General features: G+C 37.8%; 1 protein-coding gene and 1 long non-coding RNA gene across 2 annotated transcripts; both read right to left on the reverse strand.

Annotated features, from left to right (window-relative positions):
• On the reverse strand, window positions 1-2,250 carry LOC105442544. The gene is made up of 3 exons (XR_004061821.1): window positions 2,177-2,250; window positions 848-941; window positions 1-331 (listed from the first exon to the last, which is right to left on the reverse strand). It is a non-coding gene; the product is annotated as an uncharacterized LOC105442544 (long non-coding RNA).
• A 2,393-nt stretch (window positions 2,251-4,643) lies between these two features.
• Window positions 4,644-13,897, reverse strand: LOC105446668 (monocarboxylate transporter 5-like). The gene is made up of 4 exons (XM_030973319.1): window positions 13,536-13,897; window positions 8,198-8,347; window positions 5,957-7,000; window positions 4,644-5,029 (listed from the first exon to the last, which is right to left on the reverse strand). The coding sequence occupies exons 1-4, from the start codon at window positions 13,729-13,731 to the stop codon at window positions 4,893-4,895; spliced, it is 1,527 nt and encodes a 508-aa protein (XP_030829179.1). The 5' UTR covers window positions 13,732-13,897; the 3' UTR covers window positions 4,644-4,892.
• Between the last annotated feature and the right edge of the window lie 11,364 nt (window positions 13,898-25,261).

Genomic DNA, 25,261 nt, shown 5'->3' on the forward strand with positions numbered 1-25,261 from the left:
CTACTGAAACATACGTAATGTAGACTTATATTTCATCTATATTGACATTTTATTTTTAATCTAAATCACAATTATGATATTCAGTCAAGTATTCTTTTACAAGTCAACGGACAATGAAAAATATCTTTGTCAGATCTATAACTTTCTGCATGATATGTGTTCCACAATAGTTTATTGGGGTACCTACATGTATATTTAATAGCACACTTGCTCGTATGAAGAGTAGTAGGCCTGCATCTCTAGATATGATCCCGTCAATATCTGTTCTTTGTTCCTCTCCTGAGTTTGTAAACCAGCATGGCTTCATCATCCACTGTAGCGAAGCATCATCCTACATGAGAGAAAACAATGTAGGTACTTCAATTACAAATTTATATTAATGGCTACATATCAACCATAATACATCCTATAAACAGACTTTCATTGATCTTATTTTGTGTTCTTCTTGATCTTCATTGCTCAAGAAGTGAAAGCACTTCCAAAAAAGTAATGAGGGGTCCTGTGTATACCATACATGTATGATCATGTAGTGCTTTGAATGTGCATTACGCCCCCCCCCCCCCGAACAAAAAAAATTATTTAAAAAAAAATTTAAAAAAATATGCCAATGGCTTACCTGAAAAGGTGACCTTACCCCCCCCCCCCCTCCCCCAACGGAGAAAAATGTCAAATTAAAACTTTCCCACCGTGTGCCCCCCCCCCCCCCTCCTTCCCGGCAAGAAATTCCTGGACCCACCCCTGCCCCTGTATACGCTTGCAACATAAACTTAGTTACATTTCGTGTTCAGTGAATTAATAGGTGGTCGTTTTATGTTTGTGTGCTAAATATCCTGATTTTTTTTTTTACCTGGATGGGACTTTCTGCGTCATCTTGCAACTATAAAAAATGTTGTAATGTCTACTCATCAGCTAACTCCTTCCAGCTCTTCTTCAGTTTCAATCTGTTGGAACAAGAAGAAAAACAAATCAATGTGACAATCAAGGCGTCCCTTTCTCCTTAACAAAATAAAATAGATCTAGCAATAAAACTAGACCCTACAGCTATTTTTGATGTCATGGTTGGCCTTAATGTTAATATGGTGTGGAAATCAACATTCCTATTTAATGGACCACAGTACAAAGTAAAACTAAATGGAAGATTTAACTTGTGCCTCAAAAAGTGCTTTAGGCCTAGGCCTATATGGCCTATGAATATAGGCCTAAAGTAGTTTCAAGTAGAATTGGTTTATTAAAACAAGAAGAAGAGGTGGACTACATAAGTAAACATAATTGTGGACTAGGGTTCTTCTCTTACACAAAAAAAAAAGATTTATCAACATGAACTGCACAATTTGGAGAAGAAAAAAATCTCTAAAAATTAATAGGGGTCTAGATTCGTCTCGACTCTAGTCTACAGATCTATATTACAGACCTCTCAGTCTAACTAATGACAACTTGACAAGCACACTGGACCCACTATTAAATAAACAAATCCTAAGATCTAGTGTTGTTGTTTTTTTAAAATATTTTTATTAATAAGTTCCAGGTTTACATCTAAATGAAATAGGATTTGGAGTTGTTTGATTATCAATGGTCACAGATAATTTTGGTCTAGAGTCTAGGCCTATTCTAGGCCTAGACCCTAAATAAAGTTGACACGCACCGCGTATACCGATGGTGCAACTACTATGAGCGAACGGATGGCACTGATGATAAGTAAGCAATCAGGGTCCACATCTACTAAAGATTTTAACAAGAATTAATCCACTAGGATTATCAAAAAATCATGCTTCATAGATTATTTTAAGGTGTAACGTTAAATCTATATTTAAATTCAATCGATGATTGGTGAATTAGATTCATGATGACGATCAAATCTGAAATAAAACTTGATTTGAAAGTTTGATCTTGATGCAAATGAGCACCGAAATTCCCCGGGGTGGGCCTGCCGAAACCCCGGGGCCCTAACTGGAGTACTAGGGTGAAATGACGGCAAACCGCAGTCAAACTACTTCATGACGATAAAAATCAAAGTGCAATTTCAAGAGCAATATTTTCCAAGTGTTTTCCCAAACAATCTGTTGAGAACTGTCTCAAAATGAAACGAAATTACCGTAGATCACGAAGAATATTGTAGCTTTTTCAAAATTGATGACTAAATTCTCTTAATCTACTCATATTTCAATCAATTACTCACCCATTCTCAATGAACTAAATCTTCTCAGTTTGTGCGAGTGTAGTAGCGTCGTGCATAAATCTGCATAATTAAAGTGACGCAATGAGGTCAAATATATAATCCGGTTTCTTAAACGATACTATCGATAAAATACATATTCATGAGGCTCATATCCAATCAAAAAGCCGCCTCGGGTGCTTATTTTGTCTTCAAATGATCCAAAAGAGGCGGAGCCTAATCCCATTCGTGTAATGGTTTCCGCGCGTGCTGCTTTCCGTCTAGTAATTATATTTAAACGTCTTTGGTCACAGGCCACTGGCTTCATCGGGCAGGTAGTTCCATTATGTGAATGGGTAAATTAACTATTACAAAATGAGGGGACACACCACATTGTACAATAGGGACACACATTGTTTTTATTGTGCAGAACATGCTCTTTTATTGACTTACTTATTGCATGAAACTATAAAACCAAAATGCATTTTGTATTCTAACAATTTGAGTACAAAGAATAATAACAGGTGAATGAAATGCATAAACACCACAAACACCTGGGGAGGAAGCATTCATAAATTTGAATACATATAGTTGATAAACAACTCCGATGAAACTATAAAACCAAAATGATATTTGCGTTCTGGCAATTGGAGTACAAAGCATGATAGTAGGTGAATGAAATGCTTCAACAGCAACACAAACACCTGGGAAGCTAGGAAGCATCCATAAATTTGAATAATTTAGTTGATAAACGACTCTGCATGTGGACGTTTGTTGGAGCAGAAAGCAGTGGATTCTTAACAACACGAACCCATTTAACAGAATGTCGGAATGTTAATTAAATTTGGCGCGGTTGGAAAATGCATCTTTCTACCCTGCGACTTTAATGGTACGATCCAGTAAATTAAAACTGTAAAATGGGTCTTATTTTAAAATTACTCATTAAACAAAACCCAAAACTTCAGTGATATCATAAAAAATATGTTATATCTTACTAATAATTAAAAAAAGATGTATAAACATTGTGAAAGTGTCGCATTTTACGATAAAAGACACCGATTTAGCGAAGATGACGTCATTAGTGCGCTTGCATCAGGGAATTCAAGGTCAAAATGTCAATTCAGACGCTGATAAGTTATTGGTCGAGCCTTTTTGTTTCCTTTATTCCGACAAAATTATACAATCAATCAAAACAAGATTGGTACCAGAAGAAAGCTAACGATTAGTATTTTCATTAACCCCTTGCCCCAAAGTCTCTTGACCACAGTGAAACGAGTGAGAGCTTGCGAGAGCGGCCAAAGTGTGATTGAAACTCGATATTTGCTCTTCTCCAACGCAAAAAAAGACGACATTGTGCTGGATAAATGTATTTTTTCCGACAAAAGTACAGAAAATTTGCATATGGTCTTTTTATATTATACTTTATGAAATGTTACCCGAGTGACTTCCGGGCGCCCCAATGCTGGAAAGAAACGCACATTTTAGAAAACTTCACTTTTTCATGGAAAAATGCTTATTTGTTCTATGCACGCAAGTCAGATTGAGCGGATGATACAACGTTTCCATATGGCAAATTTACTGGTGCATTGTTTTAGGGATACACCTAAATGTACCTATCGGGTTCTAAATGTCATCCTTTAAATCGTATAGCAGACACTTGTAGGCTAGGAGCTGAATTCAATATTTATTTATATATAATAACAGTTTCTACTGGATATCACCGTACATTGCATCGCTATATATACAGTGCGTCCCAGAAAAAAACCGAAACCAAGAATTATCGATGTTTTATCATAACTTAATCACATTTATAATTGATAAATGACACGTATTTGGAAAGCTTAGATATATACTCCTCTTTCATTTGATGCAACTCATATGATACATATTTCATGCATGAGTGATTAAAATAAATTTGAAGAGAGGAAACCAAAAAAAAAAGTCATTTGGCGGACGGTATCTGAATTTCAAAGAGAAAACCACATTTCTACAAAGTTGAGGTTCTGCCCTTTCATATGACACCTCAATCGGGGAAAATGAGCAAGGAATGACAAAGTTCTGTTTGTTTAAAGTAGTGCTTGCATTTCCATAATTTTATCAAATTCGTTTTCACTGGGTGCCTGCCATAGCAACATGCAGAATTGACTACAGACTTAACTCCGTTTCGTTGACAATCAGCCATGCATGAAGTCTTTCGTCTACGGCTGATTGTCAACGAAATGGAGTTAAGTCGTATTTGACCCCCTGTGATCAATGGAGCTTTGATAACAATGAACCGTGCATATTTTGTTCAGAAATAGAAGAAGAATCGTTGAAGCGATATGAGTGATTATTATCTATATAAGGCTTTCAAGTGGAACAATAAATCAGTGTATTCAATATCTGTAGCGCAGTACCCGGATGACTGACCAATATTGTTGTCATATCTTCATCATTACTATCATTATTGTTATTATCACTACTACTACTACTGCTTATACTACTACTACTATTACTACTACTACTACTACTACTACTACTACTACTGCGACGACGACTATCACAACTATTACTACATGTACCTACGATATTAAAGTAATATTATCATGCCTTCGTTATTTTCTTTGGATAGAATATTCCTTCGGTTCACAGTATGATTATATCAGGTTCTTTTGATACACTATTTCTTGGGTTCACAATTACATCATGTCCTTTCACAATATTATTCTTTTATGTTCTTTCGATAGACTATTTCTTCAGTTCACAATGTTATTATATCATGTTCTTGAGATCTCTCAGCGATTATGGGTGGAACCATGAGACAGAATACAACCGCGTCGACCGCTGCGATAAATATAAACGAAGCGTTGAAAGTACCGGTCAAGTCTGCCACGTAACCTGCAGAGAAAGAAAAAAAAAAAGAAAAAAAAGAAAAGTTCTACTACTACTAATAATATAATATATTATTACCCGTATCAGACATCTGAGCTGGTCATTTACAAAACCGTATTGCCCTAGTTTTCACTAGCAGTGGGAACGGAGGGGTATATTCTTTGTATTTTCCTTGGTCTCCCTGCGCGTATTGACTTTGCGTGTAGAGACGAGTGAAAATATACCTTGGTATTTTCCACGGTCTCGCATTTTCATTGCGCATCTATTAATATTATGCGTACGAGAACCTGCGCACTTTGCGCGCACTCTATTGTGACGTAATAATCACACCAAATACACACTGTTTGTAGTGTATCGAAAATTTTGTCAAGCACTGGATGCACAGTGTTGGTTTGACAAAGTTTGTTCAGTTCTTGAGATTGTCATGGTGGATGTCTCTATTTGCTCTAGATGTCTGATTTGGATAACAATAAAAATATTGACTGGCTTTACTTTCGGGGGATATCAGAAATATTGACCGCGCTAAGACCATATTGCCCTCGTCTTTCGACTCGGGGCAATATGATCTGAGCTTGGTCAATATTTCTGATATACCCCTCAAGGCCAGTCAATATTATATAATTAATATTTACAACCGATAGGTCCCAATTTAAAATCTGGGTGAAAAGGGGGCAAATGTGGAATAGTCTCTTGCCATAGTGTTTGGAATTCGATATACAGCAAGATTGGGTACATTTATATTCATTTTCATGTTCATCTTCATTATTCCAAAAGGTCACAGATTGCTTTGTGTTTAGATACTATAAAAAAGACTTTTCCGGTTGCTCCTGGAGAATTTCTTTCACAATTTTATGTTCAAATTTGACAAAATGTGCTCCATCAACCTTTAATTTAACTGTAAGCGGCCTTTGGAACTTATAAAGAAAGTCGCACCTGATAAGGAAGCTCCAAGGAAAGCTCCTAGTCCGAACACAATCTCGGAAGAAGCTAGTATGACGGGAAATTCGGACTCCGGAGCCCTGTCTTTGCAGATCACCAATAGAAGAATGTTCCGCTCGGCAATCGTTATTGACATAATGAACGACGTCACAATCATCAGAGCGAATTTAGGCACAAATATATCAGCTAGCAGTGACGTGATGTTGAGGAAGGTAAGAAACAGAAACCAGTACTGCCCGGAAAAGATTTTGTACTTCAAGAGTAGTCCTCCGAAACAACGACCGATGAAGGCTGCAGTCGCCGCCGAGTAAGCTAGGGACAGAGCCTTGGTCGTCGAGATACCTCGGCCGACCGCACGTGGGATAAGAAACGCGTGCCAACCACCGTCTACCATAGCGAACACCATTGTAACTAACATCAAAAGAATCATCCAGGGATCTCGGTTGTAGATAGAATCGCTAAGGATTCGACAAGTGATGGCATATAGCCCAGAGCAGTTCATCTGACCGACTTTGTTATTACGATACAAATTAGAAATTGCTTGATGTCGTTGACTAGTGGATGGTCCCTCCATTAATTTTGCATCATCACGCAGTGTCTCTTCGTTGACTTCCTCCATGGGGTCGTTGCCATTTTCACTCCCGGTGGCGATATTTGCAGGTGTAACATCGGCCTTAAAACCGTCCGTCGGTGCTTTATCCCTTTGAAGAAGTGACGCTTCCTGAAGAAGTCTTGTATCACCACAAATTGATTGTTCGTCGACCGTTACTGGTGCTTCCCTGATCATCGTGCAGGACGCCCCTGCGTTGATATCCACCATCAAGGTCAATGGGATCAGATGGGCCATGATGCCCCCGATGATTAGTAAGGAACCTCTCCAGCCATAGATGTCCATCAGGAAATCAGCCAGTAGCGGCACCAGGGCTATCCCGAAGGCATATCCCGATTTGCCAACACCGTAAAAGATCCCAAAGGCATCACCAGATTGGTCACTAAGGGTAATTACGAGTGAAACCGACAGGATGTTGGAACCGAGTCCTTCAAGGAAAAAAATGCAAAATTACTTACTCTTTTAGATTATTATACTATGATTTCTTTGATATGAATTGAGTATCAAATAGGAGATAAGCAATAAAGCATTCATATAGCTCCATTTAGTCTCATTTCACAACGCCCCCTATCGTCATGCAGAGTCAGCAGACATACATGTTAGCCTATGGAATTGTACCAACAAAAAAATCGTTAAAAATTCATTTTTTGTTTAAACGAAAAGCACATCCACCCCAACTTAGGTAATCACTAGCTCTTTCATTGGAACCCTCATGTCCCATTATCTTTTGAAAGTTCATCCACCGTTATTTGATCAAAATAGGTTGCAAGCTCGTCATTGCCTATTACACATGTGAAACAAGTCGAACTTTGGACCCAGTTTGACAAGCGATTTTTAAGATTATAAGTCAAGCACACGAAGGATAAGAAGCATGAATTATCATAGATCACTTCCGCTTGGTTCATTATGTCCATTTCATCCTACCCCTACCGTCATTTTTCCATTAAGTAAAAGCAAACATTTTGCCGAGGTAGGCAAAAAAAAGAATATTCATGAACGGTCAGACAATACAGCCTTTTAGTGCGTAACGTATAGTGAATGGGAATGGGCGATGATCCGTCCAGGAGGTAGAGGTCAGTGGTTTGTGCTGGCAATGTTCCAGCGAGCGAAAATGAGACAATCGGAGCAATATGGCTCGACACGTCATGCAAATGTAACTAGACATAGTTGCTGATTAGTTCTTTGAGCTGGAGCAAAAATGTTCCTTCAAAATTGTCACTACACTTTGTTTTTCTTATCATTTTCATCGACATCATCACCATTGTTATTGTTATATTGGGTTTTGAACACATAGGAAAAGACACAACATATACATGTATATAAAACTATGTAAATCTTGAAATGAGTAGCATAGCATAGACCTCAAAATTCATTTTATATTAGATATTGGTATATAGAGTTTTTACAAAAATATTTGATTCGGAAGTGCCCCTTTTTATTATTGTGCCCCCTACTTTCAAAGACCCTCCGCAGTCGCTGATCATTATGCTATTATGCTAGAACCATCACCGTCATTATCATCACCATTATTATCATCAACATATTCATCATCATCAACAACATTATCATCATCATCATCATCAACAACATTATCATCATCATCATCATCATCATCATGAACATACCAGCAACTGAGAGACAAACATCTAGTTCAACATTATTGGTAGCCCAAGACGCCATGAGAAGCCCTCCCGGTGCCAAGAATGAACCCGTCATCACAAGGCCTCTACGGTAGCCGCCATGAAGCCTTTGGTACAGGTAGGCAACGACTGGACCTGCATTATGAATACAACGGTGATGATGATGATGATAATAATAATAATAATAATAATAATAATAATAATAATAATAATAATAATAATAATAATAATTATAATAATAATAATAATAATAATAATATTAGTGATAATAATCAGATGATAAAGAGAGCGGGGATAATGCCTACGTAATCGAGAGTGACCTGCTGAAGTTTAAGTTAAGTAGTAATGGCAGTGGTAGTCGTCGACGTATTACTAGTAGAAGCAGTAATAATAATAATGATAATGGTCATAATAATAAATATAATGGTGATGGTGAGAAGAAGAATAACAGCAACAACAAAAACCAAAATAACAAGAACAAGAACAAGAGAAACAAGAAGAGGAAGAAGACGAATTGTGATTATGACAACGGGAACTGGTCATAACTTTCGTGTAGATGTTTTTGATAACAATATAGGGAAGGGGGCATGGGTGTCGATCCCGGGGGGGGGGGATGGGGGGATATATCCCCCCCCCCCCCAATATTTCAGGTGGGGGGGGGGGGTGGCCTGTACAATCATCCCCCCCCCCCCAATAATTCACCATAAAAAATAACAAAATGAAGAGAAATATTAATGAGAGCCGATGAGAGTAGTTAATGGTTATTACTCGCAAGATGATGATCAATATACACATTTTGCGATCTCATTTTCATAATACATATATATATATATATATATATATATGAAGTAAATGAGATAACTGTATATGAGACAAGAACAAATTGAATTCTCGCTCATACGGCTTCATCAGGAATTGATGAATTTATTCAATTTATTCAATCAACAGCATCATAGAAATGCAGTGCGCCAAATGTAAAGCCGCAGCGTTAAAAAGCAATGAGCTAAAGGTTAAGCGCGAAGCGCAAAAGTAGCAATCTGCATCAAACAATTATTCTGGACAGTGTGAACATAGATGAACTCTGTGACGAATTCGTGATTAGATCGGAGACAAGGAGAAAGATTTTCGGACATTAGTATGACTTATAAGATAGTACACTAGTTGCTATGTTGTTTCCGTTCACCCTTTTTAAAATTCACGGCATTGTATCTTTATTTTTATTTTTTTCTCTCATTTTATTTTCTGATATTTCATAAAACATTTTTCATTTTGGGAGAAAAATTACAATGTCACATCTTATTTTTGTTTTATTGAAAAGCTGATGTAGGCCTATGTCACTGGTGTACTGGTGGGGGGGGCTTGGGGGCGCTAGCCCCCAAATATATCACATGATTTTCAACAAAATTCCCGTTTCTCCATTTCTGTTGCAAACTGACACATTCCCAAACAGCCAGGAAGAGCATGTATTTTGTAAAGTCGCTAATGGGCCTAATTAGTGGCCGATTACACTAAAGCAGGGCTCCCACTTAGCCGAGTTGGAGGTTCAAGTTGTGGCGAGCTTGCGCGATCTTATGGCAAGCAGTTTTACCATTAAAACATATTTCTTGATATCAAGAATTCAATTCTTGATATCACCCCGGGGAGGGGGGAAACTGCCCCCTCCCTGCACCCAACCTCTTAGGGAGCGCGCTCTGTAAGTGATTCGCGAGCTCACTACCGCCCCCCCCCCCTAAAATGAAATCCTGGCTACGCGCTTGGGGAGGGGGTGCAACCTGCCACACGCTACTACCTCTTGGTTGCTTTGATCCATTGCCGAAAATATTTTGGCACCAATCATCCCCCCCAACCATGGATATTTTATTTATTTATTTATTTATTTATTAAAACATCTTTTAACAGGATAACATTAATCAGCTCGCAGGCTGTTTTACATAATGGTCCTGCATAAGGATGGAAAATACAAATACAGACTGACGTTAAGAGTAGTTACAAACAAAATAGCAGTTTTATACAAATGGTAAAAAAACGAAAACAACACAAATAGAGAAAATAAGCTTAGGAAAGACGAAAAGAGGAGACAAAATATAAAATAATGCAATATGACATTTACATTATGACATTTTACATTAGAATTAAATATAACAATGAAGTTAATAAACATTTTATGTCGAGATTAAGCCCAATGAGTTGTAAATATGGTTTATATTGCATAATTATAAAAAAATAAACATCAAATTTAGGACGTAATGTAGGTATTTGAAATTTCTAGGTAATTAGGTTAGCAATCATTACAGGTTGTTGCATATAATGTTGTAGTAGTGAGGAGAAACGGCAGGGAACAAATTTTATCCTTTAAAGGAATATTTTTATATTGATATTTAAAACTCTCTACTGAATTGGCATTTTGGATATCATTGGGAAGCTTATTCCAATTAACCGCTCCAGCATACTTAAAAGATTGTTTGAATAAGGTTACGTTGGGTTTTGGCAATACTACATTAAGGGAGTTTGCATTTCTTGTGTTTAGGCCATGGCGGTCGAAATACATTTCTATTTCATTTGATAAACGAGGTGGAGCAATGCCCCTTATACATTTAAACATAAGCATAGCCAGAAAATAATCACGGCACTGATCAATAGTTTGCCAGGACAGTTTTTTATCAATGTGTTGCCGCTTGCAAGTTCATAGTCAAAGATACCAGTTACATATCTAGCAGCTCTTTTCTGTAATCTCTGAAGGGGCAGCTTGTAGCTGGCTGGGCAATTCCCCCATACAGATATTGCATAGTCTATACAGGGTTGGATTACACACTTATAAAGGGTGTTCAATAGTTCTGGGATTTATTCAGCTTTCCTAGAGAATAGATTTTATAGGCAATAGATTTACATAAGTCTCTTAAGTATACATTCCACTTCAAATTTTCATCAATCACTATACCTAAATATCTTATAGATTTTACCTGTTCGATCAGTTCATCCTTTATCTATATATTTAATACTTCAGAGGATCTTAATTTGATTAACATTGTTTTGGTTTTACTTGTTTTAATGCGTAATCGGTTTTGTTTATACCAATTATCAAGAGCATTAATATCTTTTTGTAATTTCTTTGTAACATCATCTATCTTACTTTCTGCAACAGTGACTACAACATCATCAGCAAATATGTTGCAGACGCCTTCAGTTATACATTCAAAAATATCATTTATGAATATAAGAAACAAAATGGGGGCCAGGACACTGCCCTGTGGTACTCCGATAGAAAGCTCTCTTGTATCAGATAATTTTCCTTTGGAGTATACCACTTGCTTCCTATTACTTAAGTAGTTTTTGAACCATATGAGCCTGTTTTCATTTATTCCATATTTTTCAAGTTTGAATAGAAGAAGCTCGTGATCAACACAATCAAAACATTTAGAGATGTCTAGAAAGCATGCACCGACCATTTCTTTCGTATTTAAGGCTTCGTAGAAGTCATCTATGACACGATGTAAGCATGTTACAGTAGAATGGTTTGGAAGAAAGGCGTATTGATCGACATTAATCATATCATGTTTTTGAAGGTAGGAAAGTAACTGTAATTGTACTTCCTTTTCTATAATTTTGGGAATATGACTAGCACCCGAAATTGGTCGATAATTTGTTTTTTTTCATTTTTTGAGCCTTTTCCTTTGAAAATCGGTGTGGTACGTGCAATCTTCCAATCACCAGGTACTATTCCCGTATCCTGACTTGCATTAAAGATGGCACATAGGGATTGAGCAATATATGGTGCAGCTAATTTGAGTAATTTAGTGTCAAAGTCTAAGACATCTAAATTGCTATTTGAAGCTAAGTTAGTTAAATGTTTTGGAATCTTGGAACTAACAATTGGTTGAAAATAAAATTCATAAATACAATGTGGATGATTCCATTTCGGTTTTTCTTTAACAAATGATCTAGAGATATTGTTACCTGTATTAATAAAAAAAATCGTTCATTTCATTACATTCAATATTACAGCTCTGGTCCTTAGACTTTGTCACTCCAGAAATCTTATTCAATTCTGTCCATAATTTCTTCGAATTATTCTTATGTTTATTATGTACATCCCGAAAATATTCCTGTTTTTGTTTTCGTATGACACAGATAATATGTTTTTTAGTTTGTTATACTTTTTATCAAAATCATTTCGAATTTCTTGTTCAGGAGAAGACACGGACTTTCTTTTAAGAAAATCTCTGGTGTACATAAGTTTTACAATTTCGGGAGTCATCCAAGGAAAAAAATCTGTCTTTTACCCTAGTTGTCTTGATAGGTGCATGTTCGTTACTTATTTTCAAAAATGTTTCTTTCCAAGTATTCCATGTTACTTCGATTGGAACATCGTTAGTTAATTGAAATATTTCAGCTGATTTTATAGAAGCAATAAATCGATTTTCATCAAATGATTTATAATCACGAAAACGACGAGTTTTATGTTGCTTCCTTTCCAGGATAGTATTAATACAATTATACAAGTATAAATCATATAATGGTCACTCATGGAAATTTGTGCAACATCACATATAATGTGCTGGGGAATTGAACTTAACAAATGGTCTATACAAGTTGATGATGAAGTAGTTACCCTTGTTGGTTTATTTATCATTTGTGTTAACAGGAAAAGATTTTCTATGAGGTTAATTTGGTTTTCATGGAGTGATTCGTCCATTTTATAATCAATATTAAAGTCCCCTAATATCAGTAGATCAGATGGTTCATCAGTTGCTTTTTCAAATGCATCTAGCATGTTATTAAAGTACTCAATATTCGAGTCAGGTGGTCTGTACAGGCAACATAATAATAGTTTCTCAGATGAGGGTAACATTAACTCAATCCATATTGCCTCCAATGAGGTATCACTGAGATCATAACGTTCAATACATGATAATGTGTTTTTTGCATAAATACAAACGCCGCCTCCACGGCGACCATCTGATCTATCCCGCCGGAATAGTGTATATCCGTCTATTGAGATCAGATTATCACTTGTAGTTTGAGATACATTCTATACATACTACAAACAAAAGTGAGCTAATTTTAGGCCGTTGCATGTTTTAAGTTTTTTAACACAAATATCATATTCGTTGTTGTCGGATATTGAGGAATTGTTTGAGTCCGAGCTAGCTGTATCATCGTCATTAGTGAATTCATTTATTGGAGTTTTGGATGGTTCATTTCGCTTATCCTGTTCAATGTCGATACCTTGGAAGGGGGCTTAGAATACATTCTTTCTTAACAGTCAGGTAAAACACTCATTGATCAGATAGAGATTATAACAGTACTGTAATGGGCTACATACCTGGAACAAATGCAAAGGCATCGAACAATCCCAGAGCTAGTCCTATATCGGTTGAGGTTAGTCCTAAATTCCGTTCCAGTTCTGGTAAAAACACAGCGATGGACTTGATCGTGCCCAGGACAAAACACGTTTGCAGGAAAAGAGCCAGGGTCGATTTTAGAGCGCTTATATTCTGAAAACTAAAAAAAGTTGCCATTTTGTATGTACATGTACACTTGCCTACGTCAACGGTCAACGTAAGATTCCGTAGGCTAAATCTTGAAATACATGTATTTGACCCCCTGTGATCAATGGAGCTTTGATAACAATGAACCGTGCATATTTTGTTCAGAAATAGAAGAAGAATCGTTGAAGCGATATGAGTGATTATAATAATTATCTATATGTAGTAATGAGAGATTGTTGCCTCATGTGGCTGGACCTGGGTTTGGTGCAGGCTATTGCTCAGTGTGCACTCACTATGAACGTGACGAACAAAGAAAGCGGACAAAATATACAGTTCCTCAGGTAGACAAAGGAACATCCCTTCACTGCTATTATGTGAAAAGGTGAATATGCATGTGACACCTGTTCTACACATTTTTATATAATAGCAGTGAAGGGATGTTCCTTTGTGTACCTGGGGAACTGTATATTTTGTCTGCTTTCATTGTCAGTCATGTTCATAGTGACTCAGGCCTCTGAGTGCACGCTGGACAATGACCTGGGCTTGGGTTCGGTTGCAGGAGGTGACAGCTTTCACATGACTGGAGAATACATTACTGCAGAGAAGTCACAAGTGGTGCACGTGCATAGTGGGCATTTGAGTTGCATATGAGTTAATCATTCGATTATCCTTATAAATGTTACATCTATTTATTGTTATATATGTACATGTATCCTACTTATATGCTTGTTGAACAATTATTGATGTCCCTATGGATGATTGACAGAATTTGAGCATGGGTGTCGATCCCGGGGGGGATGGGGGATGTATCCCCCCCCCCCAATATTTCAGGTGGGGGGGGGGGGTGGCCTGTGCAATCATCGCCCCCAATAATTCACCATCCCCCCCAAAAAAAAAAGAATGAAGAGAAAAATTAATGATGAGAGCCCGATGAGAGTAGTTAATGGTTATTACTCGCAAGATGACAATCAATATACACATTTTGCTATCTCATTTTCATAATACATACATATATAAATAGAAAACAAAGTAAATGAGACAACCATTTATGAGACAAGAATAAATTGAATTCTCACTCATACGGCTTCATCAGGAATTGATGAATTTATTCAATTTATTTATCATCATAGAAATGCAATGCGCCAAATGTAAAGCTGCAGCGTTAAAAAGCAACGAGCTACAATGTAATGTTAAGCGCGAAGCGCAAAAGTGCACAAAAGAAGTAGCGAGTGGGAGAGAGAGATAATGGAAGACAGAGTGGATACAGGTGCGTAGCCAGGGGGCGGTGGGGCAGTCGCCCCCCCCCCCCCCCCCCCCCCCCCCAAAAAAAAAAAAAAACGCCTGCCAACAAAAAGAGAGAGAGAGAGAAAGAAAGAAGAAAGGAAGAGGACGTAGGAAGAAAAAGGATTAAGAGTTGAGAACTGTACAACGAATCGTCTTCTTTCTCTAATAATTTAATGAAACGTCAAAGCTTTCGCGCTTCGCGCGAGAGGGAGGGGGAACTTAATTCAGACAAGGATTAAGAGTCGAGAATGGTACAACGAATCGTCTTCTTTCTTTAGAAATTTAATGAAACGTCAGATCTTCCGCGCTACGCGCGGAGGAAGGGGAACTTGATTCAAACAAGGATTAAGAGTCGAGAACGGTACAACAAATCTTCTTTTTTCTCAAATAATTTAATGAAACGTAAAAGGAGGGGGGGGGACTGAATTCAGACAAGGATTAAGAGTCGAGAATGGTACAACGAATCGTCTTCTTTCTTTAATAGTTTAATGAAACGTCAAAAGAAACCGAATTTAGACAAGGATTAAGAGTCGAGAATTGTACAACGAACCGTCTTCTTTCTCTAATAATTTAAAGAAACGTCAAAGCTTTCGCGCTTTGCGCGGGAGGCCCTAGGCAGCGCGCTTCGCTCGCTTCACTACCTCTCCTAAAATAAAATCCTGGCTATGCGCTTGAGAGGATAATAACCCAGGAAGCAAGCCCATGTGGGACCCACATGGTTCCCATATTCTCTGAAATGTTATCTTTATTGAGGGTGACTTGAAAAAGTTAATAACTTGGAAGGAAGGGGGTGCAACCTGCCTCACGCTTCTACCTTTTGGTTGCTTTGATCCATTGCCGAAAATATTTTGGCACCTATCATCCCCCCAACCACGGATACAAATCGACACCCCTGAATTTGAGTGTGTAATGGGTTCTTGCTATGCGATCCTTTTTATAGTATTTGAGTGGCGTACGTGCATGTAAACGAAGTGAAAATCCTAAACTCGCACTTGTTAATTTATTGGTGGTTAGATGTTTTACGATTTTACACAGATTAATGGTCTATATTACTGAATTGTATGTATTCATACCTTTGAATTTTGATGTATGTTAATTGTAATATATTACGTTTTATCCCTCATAGGACCACAAAGACTGTATTGTACAAGGGCGTACGTTGAAGACAAGCCTTTTTTTATATAGTGTGGGCGGTGAGTCTTATTGGATTTTTAATTTGTATTAAAAAGATATTGTTTGCATTATGTATTGAATGAATCTGTTGTTACTTTTTACACTTCAACTGTAATTTAGGTTTTGCTTAAGTGATGTAAGGAATTATATTGTGAAATGAAAAGTTAACTGTCCTTTAGCCGTTATATTAAACATGATATATTATTTAATTAACCTGTTCATTGAAGTCATGAAAATAATAGTGATGATTATTTAGTTGATACAATGTTTGAAGCTGGTCTATAATGAACTTATTTACTGAACACCTTCTTTGTTGCTGATACAGATCATGAAGTATATAATAATGTAATTGGTTATTTGAATATTATGATGTTTTTAATTTACATTTGTTTTTACTCTTGTGTTTCTACAGGGGCTGTTTTGTTGCCTTCAAAAAAACAAAAAAAAACATCAACTGTAAAGCGTCTGAGAGTGTATTCATTGGCCTTTCTTTCATATATAATAGTCAGGTCAATATAATTATGGTTTGACCCCCCAAAATTGCAACAAAAGGTTTTTCAACGGTTTCTAGTAGTATTTGACCTCAGGAATAACATGACCTCAGGTATTTCCTTGAATTGGTTTGAAAATTATTTGAATAATCGTAAACAATTTTGTTATTATTGATCAACAGCCTTCTGATTTATGTAACGTTGTGACTGGAATTCCTCAAGGGAGTATCCTTGCCCCCCCCCCCCCCATTGTTTCTATTATTCATTAATGATCTTCATTATGCTTCTAGTAAACTGTCCTTTATATTATTTGCTGATGACACAAATATGTTTTTGTCTGGTAAATCTGTTCAGCAACTGAATAGGGATTTGAAAACAGAATTGGAGACGGTTTCATGCTGGTTTTATGCTTATAAATTAAAGGTCAACATGACTAAAACTAATTATATGGTGTTTAAAGGTAGAAATATCAATTTCGATGTTGATGAATTACATGTGCAATTAAATGATGAATATTTATCCAGAGTCTGTTCAACAAAATTTTTAGGAATATATGTAGATGAAGGCTTAAACTGGAAGACACATGTTAACCACATTGCCTCCAAGATTTCAAGTGCTATAGGTATTCTTTATGTTGTACATAAATTATTTCCTTTGCCAATCTTATGCAACCTTTATAATACATTGCTGCTTCCTTACTTGTCGTATGCAAATATTGTTTGGGGCAACTGCTCAGTAACCCTTCTGAATAGACTTTTAGTTCTTCAAAAGAAAGCCATACGCTTGATAACCAAATCTTCCTACCGAGCACATACTGCACCCCTATTTAAACGGATGAATATTTTAAATGTTAATTCTATATATATTATGCAGCTTGGTCAATTCATGTTCCAGTACAAACATAACAACTTGCCACCTGTCTTTGATGACCTTTTTATACTGAACTCTTCTATTCATTCATATGCTACAAGAAATGCAAATAGTTTCCATATACCCATAGCTAAGACTTCTTTTTTACAACAACGGATATCCTTCAATGGACCTATGTTATGGAGTCATCTTCCACCTGACATCAAAAATCGTTCTTCATTGTATTCTTTTAAGGCTAAGTTAAGATTATTCCTGTTAAGTAACCCATCCTTTACAACATTCACATATAGGTATATGCACCCCCCCCCCCTGTCTTTGATATTTTCTCCCTCTTCTTTCTTGTTATTGGTACCACCTCATAATTTTACCTTATATTTACTTTTAAGTTTTAATTGTATAATTTTGTTTAATTATTGGGGTAGTCCTCGACAAATCATTTTTGATTTTTGACTACCCCTTCCACATTTGCTGATTTGTTTCTTTTTGAAACATACATTGCTCCAACTGGAGTCGTTCTATATATATTGTACATGTTCTATTATTGTATTGTATGTATGTATTTTATTCTATGTAGCTCCCTATGTTTTGCATTTGTGGAGAAATAAATTGAACTTTGAACTTTGAACTTTGAACTAAAAGTATACCAAAATCGAAGGTTCAGAAAGCTGTTATTTTCAAGATGGCGTCCAAGATGGCCGCCGATACCTAAAAATGGCCATAATTCACTTATCATTCATCCTAGAGACATAATTTGGTTTCTACTTCGTGGCTTCGGGGGTCAGAGAATCCATTGAGACAAGTAAGAATGGTTTGTAATGGTCTAGGAAACCCCAAAATCCAAGATGGCGTCCACAATGACCGCCATTACATAAAAATTGCCATAAGTCACTTATTATCCATCCGAGAGACGCACTTTATAAACAGGAAATGAACTTATAATGTTTCTCTCTCACCCTTATGGTGTCACAGACCCCTCCCCCAGAAAAGGGGTGAATTCAACTATTGACAGTTCATTGTCAACACTGAGGGAGTTTTAAAAATGTTTAAAACCTCGTGTTGTTCATGTCATCTTATAGCGAATACACATGCAGATCTTCATGTTCCTTCTTTTTGATGAGGAATGTACTTTAGTAAGGAAAAATCATCTTCCTCTTTACTATCAAGTGACTCGTTATATGGATTGTGGCATACATCAAGTTGGCAAGGTCCACACACACACTCAGTGTTACATCTGCAGGCATAGCAAGGTGTGCTACAAGCAGTACAGAAGTCGCAATGAATCAACTTAAGAAGATTACTAGGTACAGCCTCCGTATTCAACATCATTGTCCTTTAATTTCCAGCCCCAGTCTGTGGCGTCTATGTCTTATAATTCACTCTCCATCCATGCCATGACTTGGTAGTATGTTCTGAGGGAGTGGAATTTGGTTGAGGCTGGCGTAGGAAGGAGTCGCATTGGCATTTGGCAATTTTTCTTGACAAACAAGTTGTATCGTAATGATGCATGCAACTGAGTCATTACAGCAGCAACCAAACATGAAAGACATTGCTTTGATACCAAGTTCCTATATTAGTTCCTGTGGCTGACTTGGAAGAAGGAAAGAAATGTACTAGCTCTTAAGAAGTGGGGCTTCATTTTACAAGCTTCTGGAAGACTGCTCTCTTTCTGATTCCGAATATCCTGGAAGTCGAATCGCAACCAGTGTAGGCATGTCAAAAAAATAGTTGTGAGCATAGATCTTTACCCAGGTCCACTTTCAACTGCTTAATTTCATACACCTTCGGAGCCTTGGCTGCATTGGAAGAGTGGAAGTATAGTTCCCTGCTATCTTCACCCGCGTAATGCAGGAGTAACGCCAATAGGTCAGTGCCTTCTCAAATCAGAGTAGTAGACTGACGACGAGAAGAATTCACTGCAGCTTTAGCGATATGTACATCTGCATCCCCAGATACATTGATGACGGTGCAATTACCCTTCCTCAGTTCCTCACTAATGAGATTCATGAGTCCCTGCTTATTGCAGTCTCTTGATAAAAACTCATCCTTCTTGCCTGAGAATACTGTGTCTGCATTGAACTTGACAACTGGATGGGCATTCTGCCTACGTCGCTGGTGTACATTATCATTAATTGACGGCCCTCCACCATAGCCGTCAAAACTACATTTGCAGAACCATATAGTGGGGGGGGGGGGTTGTGAAATCATGATATGATCGTGCTATTCTGCCAAAAAATGTCTCCTTTTTTCCATGGTATTCGATACACCAAGGAACCACCATCAAGGACATACTGGTCTGTGTTCTTTTACGGCTTCACCCGACACTTTACTTGCTTCTCAGCCTTCCGAAATACATTCCTAGCCTCGAAAAGTGTAGGTAGGGACAGACTGAGCTTAAAGCTCATCACCTCTGCTACTTCAAGTTCCCTTGTTTTTTAAACTACCAGGAACTGTTGAAACCTGCAAAGCAAAGCAGCATTTATGGTTTGTTCGGGTATTATTTGTACTTTCAAAATCTCTCCCAGAGTCGTAGCTCTGTCTTTCCTTTTGAACGAGACTATTAAAACAGAATATTGGAAGGCCGCTGAGCTATAATCATCGATGTACCCCAGAATAGCCCACTGAAAGGGATTGACTTGCAAATAGGTTGCTTCCAGACCTTCATGATTTTGCTGGAAGCATTCGGTACCCTGATGAAAGGAACTGGACTTCGCAATATCCTTAGAACAGATGGCAGGGAACTCCACTCTTACAATGGAGCCAAGGCTCCGAAGGTGTAGAACTGTAAGCAGTTGAAAGTGGACCTGGGTACGGGATCTGTGCTCACAATTATTGTTTCTTGATGCCTACACCGATTGCGATTCGGCTTCCCGGATATTCGGAATAGGAAAGAAAGTAGTCTTCCAGAAGCTTGTGAAATGCAACCTCACTTTGGAATCCTGTGCTAGTACTTTCCTTCTACCAAGTCAGCCAAAGTAACTAACTTAGAGGAACTTGGTATCAAAGCAATATCTGTCGTGTTTGGTGGCCGCTGTAAGTGACTCAGTTGCATCATTACGACACAACTTGTTCGTCAAGAAAATTGCCAATGCAACTCCCTCCTACGCCAGCCTCCACCAAATGCACACCCTCAGAACAATTACTACCAAGCCCGGGTAGGGGTGGGGGATTAGATTTGGTTTGGCCAGGGGTGTGCCGCTCAAGTCTCGAAACCCTGTCTATCTTTAGCGGTCATTTTTCTCGAAGTAAAGCCCACTTTCCACAATTTTCACAATGCAATGCGAAAATTTTGGAAATTTTGAAAACACGGACCCATGTTTAGGGATATTTTTGTTAAAAATGGGACCCATGTTTAGGGATTCTTGGTGAAAAGGTGACTCATTAGAGCGGCACACGCCTGTATGTCTTAATATGTGTTTACCCCCCCCCCCCCCCCCCCCTCCTTAGAATACATGAACGCCACAGAATGGGGCTGGAAATCTACCATGTAACAGTGTGTGTGTGGACCTTGCCGACTTGATGTATGCCACAATCCATATAACGAGTCACTTGATAGTGAAGCAGAAGATAATTTTTCCTTACTAATTAGGTACATTCCTCATCAAAATGAAGGAACATGGAGATCTGCATGCATCGTTATAAGATGACATGAACAACTGGAGGTTTTAAACATTTTTAATTGTATGGTAGGTATTATGAATGTGTGTCTAGATGATATTATATTCCACATACTAAGAATCTTGCTCTACGATTGGTCAAAAGTAAATCACGTGATGAAAGATAGTTCGCCCATTATTGATGAGAGAAGCAAAAAGTTTGTTGCACTGTGTAGATAGTACTACTATCTACACAGTGCAACGCACTTTTACCGAAGATAGAGGTACTATCTACACAGGGCAACGCACTTTCACTGAAGATTATCCGAAAGCGCAATAAAACAAAACACATGGTGCGCGCACCGTACCCTCAAGGGGTTGGGTTTAACTTAAACTTTTTTGGTATGAATTTGGGCCTAGGTGTCATTTATGTAGATGCATACACGTCCTTTTCCTTTTTTAGTTAAATTGTTTTAGATGTGGAATATAAAGCAAATAATCACCTTTTGGTTTCAGGCAATGGCAAACTATCACCTTCACCAACGGTAATTATTTGCTTATTATTATTATTATTATTATTAAGTTGTAACTTTGTCTTTGTCACTCCCCCCCCCCTCGGCCACTCCCTCAGTGTTGACAATGACCTGTCAATAGTTGAATTCACCCTCTTTCTGGGGGGGGGGGGGGGGGCGGTGACACCATAAGGGTGAGAGAGAAACATAAGTTCATTTCCTGTTTATAAAGTGCGCCCTCTATTGAGAAATCTCAGTGGTTTTGTGGCCCTTTGGACGCCATATCGGATTTTGCGGTTTTCTGAACCATTGCTTAACGTTCTAACTTATCCTAATGGATTCTATGAACCCGCAAACCATAGCATAGACACCCCAATTATGTCTCTCGGATGGATAATAAGTGGACGCTATCTTGGATTTGGGGGTTTCCTAAACCATTACAAACCATTTTTACTTGTCTCAATGGATTCTCTGACCCCCGAAACCACGAAATAGACACCAAAATTATATTTCTAGGATGGATAATAAGTGATTTATGGCCATTTTTAGGTATCGGCAGTCATCTTGGACCATCTTAAAAAATAACAGCTTTCTGAACCTTCGATTTTGGTATACTTTTAGTATGTTATTCCTGAGGTCGAATACTACTAGAAACCGTTGAAAAACCTTTTGTTGCAATTTTGGGGGGTCAAACCATAATTATATTGACCTGACTATTATATATGAAAGAAAGGCCAATGAATACACTCTCAGACGCTTTGCAGTTGATGTTTGGTTATTTTATTTTGAAGGCAACAAAACAAAAAACCTTTTGTTGCAATTTGTTTGGGGTTGGGGTGTTTTTTTTACCGTATATTGACCTGACTATAAGGCTTCCAAGTGGTACAATACACCAGTGCATTTAATATCTATAGCGCAGTACCCGGATGACTGACCGATATTGTTTTCAATTTTTCAATTTCAATTTTCAATTTATTTGTCCATCTTTAAAAAAAAGAACAAATATAACATAGTATTGACACATTGATTTAACATAATAATATAAAAAATAAGCCTGAAGGGATACCCTTAAAAGGCAGGTTGCTTGTAGGCAGGGCCCCGATATACAATATAAAATTTACAACTTTGTTAGAGAAATATCTAAGCATTTGAGAGAATTATAAAACAGCAAAATTAAATATAAATCAGGAAATTGCGATCACCCAATAACAGCTACTATAAATAGACAGATACAGGTACACGTCCACACACACACACACACAGGCGCGTACGCAGGATTTTTTCAAGGGGGGGGTTTTAACATTTATAAATCGGTCCGAAAATTTCGCAACGACTCAGCCAGCCGCTGAATAAGCGGGGGGGGGGGGGGGGGGGGGGGGGGGGGGGGGGGGGGGGGGGGAGGGGGGGGGGGGGGGGGGGGGGGAGAGGACACTTTTTTTTTTTTTTTTGGTCTCGAAATTTGGAAATTTGACATTTTGCTCCGTTGGGGGGGGGGGGGTAAGGTCACCTTTTTTAGGTCGGCCATGGGAATAATTTTTTTTTTTTTTTTTTTTTTTTTTTAATAATTAAAAAAAAAAAAAAAAAAAAAAAAAAAAAAAAAAATCCAAAAGGGGGGGGGGGGGGGGGGGGGGGGGGGGTTTTAGGTTTTTTTTAGGGGGGTTTACACACAAAAAATTTCCAAAGGGGGGGGTTTAACCCCCCAAACCCCCCCCCCCCCCCCCCCCCCCCCCCTGCGTACGCGCCTGCACACACATAACCATATACCGACAGTTAAGAGAAAATAAGATAGATGAGAAAGAGTAAAATATCATAGGGAAAGAATACAAAGAGAGAAAGAGAGAGAGAGAGAGAGGGTGGGAGGAGTCAGTATTACATAAAAAAAAAATTATGATGAGTAGGCATGGTAGAGAGAAATTAATTCAGATGGTGAAAAGAGAAGCTAGAGAAAGAGAAAACTGTAGGAGTTGAGAGAGCTCATGAAATAGGAGAAGAAAATTCGAATTAATTAATACATTTTGTATAATTATCTAGTTAGCACGCTTTAATATTGGTGAGATAAAATCTTTTTAGAGAAAATTTGGATTTTGAAAGAGTTGAGCTTTGCTGAATACTTTGATCAAGGCTGTTCCACAATTTGAGTTTGAGGCCATTGAAGTGGAAACCTTAGGTTGATTAAATAGTTTACATTGACGAGTGTTGTAATCATGTACAGACGAATTAAGGGTGAACATACTAATATTTTTGGTAAAAATCCAGATTGGTATTTATACATGAAAATAAAAGAGTTCATATAGAAATTAATTCAGAGATTGCTAAAATATTCATTTTCTTAACTAATGGCATACTCGGACAGTAATATAGGGATGACGTAATAAGCCTAATTACTTTTTTCTGAAGTATTATTAATGTAAAAAGATGGGTTTTGAAAGTATGATGTTTGAAATAAACCATTTTGAATTATGATTCACAGTCCGAAGACGTATTGCTCGGTAACATAGACTATCGATATCGATAGTCAGCCTGATGAAGATAATAATATTAATATTATACGGCTTTGTTTTCGTGTGATACTACAGGGGCGGATCTAGCTTTTTGCTCAGGGGGGAGTTGACCAATAATGACGATGCGGAGCATCGTCCACGAGCCGCGAAGCGGCGAGCCGATTTTTTGGGGGTGTTTATTTGACCCCGTAAGTGATGTTTTCCTGGCATCTATTAACACAATGGAGACCATAAAAAGCAGTGCATGATAACGTCTTTTTAAATCAAGTAACAGTTAAATACACAGTTATATCCAGAGTTATCATGTGTTTGGTTAAGTTACCAGATGAGTTGAATATCTTCTCACAATATTTGCACTTGAAAGGGTTTCTCTCCAGCGTGCGTTCTTTTTTCTTTCTTTTTTTTTTTTTTTTTTTTTTTTTTTTTTTTCCTTTTTTTTTTTTTTTTTTTTTTAATGTGGGGATTTTGGGGATGAGAATCGGCAACGCTGGCCTAGCTTGTCACTTCGGCGGTGGCCCGTGTCCTCAAAAAAAGCTGATGGGGGGGGGGGCAAGGGACTCTGTGACATTTGTTCGCCCAACCCCCCCCCCCCCCCTCCCCCCAAAAAGAAATAATAATAATAATAATAATAATAATAATAATAATAATAATAATAATAATAATAAATGAAATAAATACATAGAAATAGAATAAAATAAAATTACAAGTTTAAAAAAAAAGATTAGATTTAAAAAAATGGTCCCCGGATTTTTTTTTTGGGGGGGGGGTTGCAACCCCCCCCCCCCCCCAACCCCCCCCCCCCCCCCCCCCCCCCCCCCCCCCCCCCCCCCCCCCCCCCCCCCCCCCCCCCCTCTAGATCCGCTTCTGGATACTATAGAGATACTCTTGGACTATTAAATGGTTTTGGCATTTTTGTTTTCTTTACGGGAATGGCTAAATTCACGACTGCAATTTCGACCAATCAGATGGCTTGATTTCTTAAGTGAGGTATATAAATGAATATATTGCTCTAGTTATGACAGTATTGGACTCGTCTTCGACTCGATTTTGTATTACCTTTAAATTTGTTTTTCAAGACATATGACTCTTATCATTATAGCAACATTGATGAGATATGATGATTGCTACATCTATTA

This window comes from Strongylocentrotus purpuratus, unplaced genomic scaffold, assembly GCF_000002235.5.
Source record: "Strongylocentrotus purpuratus isolate Spur 01 unplaced genomic scaffold, Spur_5.0 spur5_scaffold_6, whole genome shotgun sequence".
Lineage (NCBI taxonomy): Eukaryota > Metazoa > Echinodermata > Echinoidea > Camarodonta > Strongylocentrotidae > Strongylocentrotus > Strongylocentrotus purpuratus.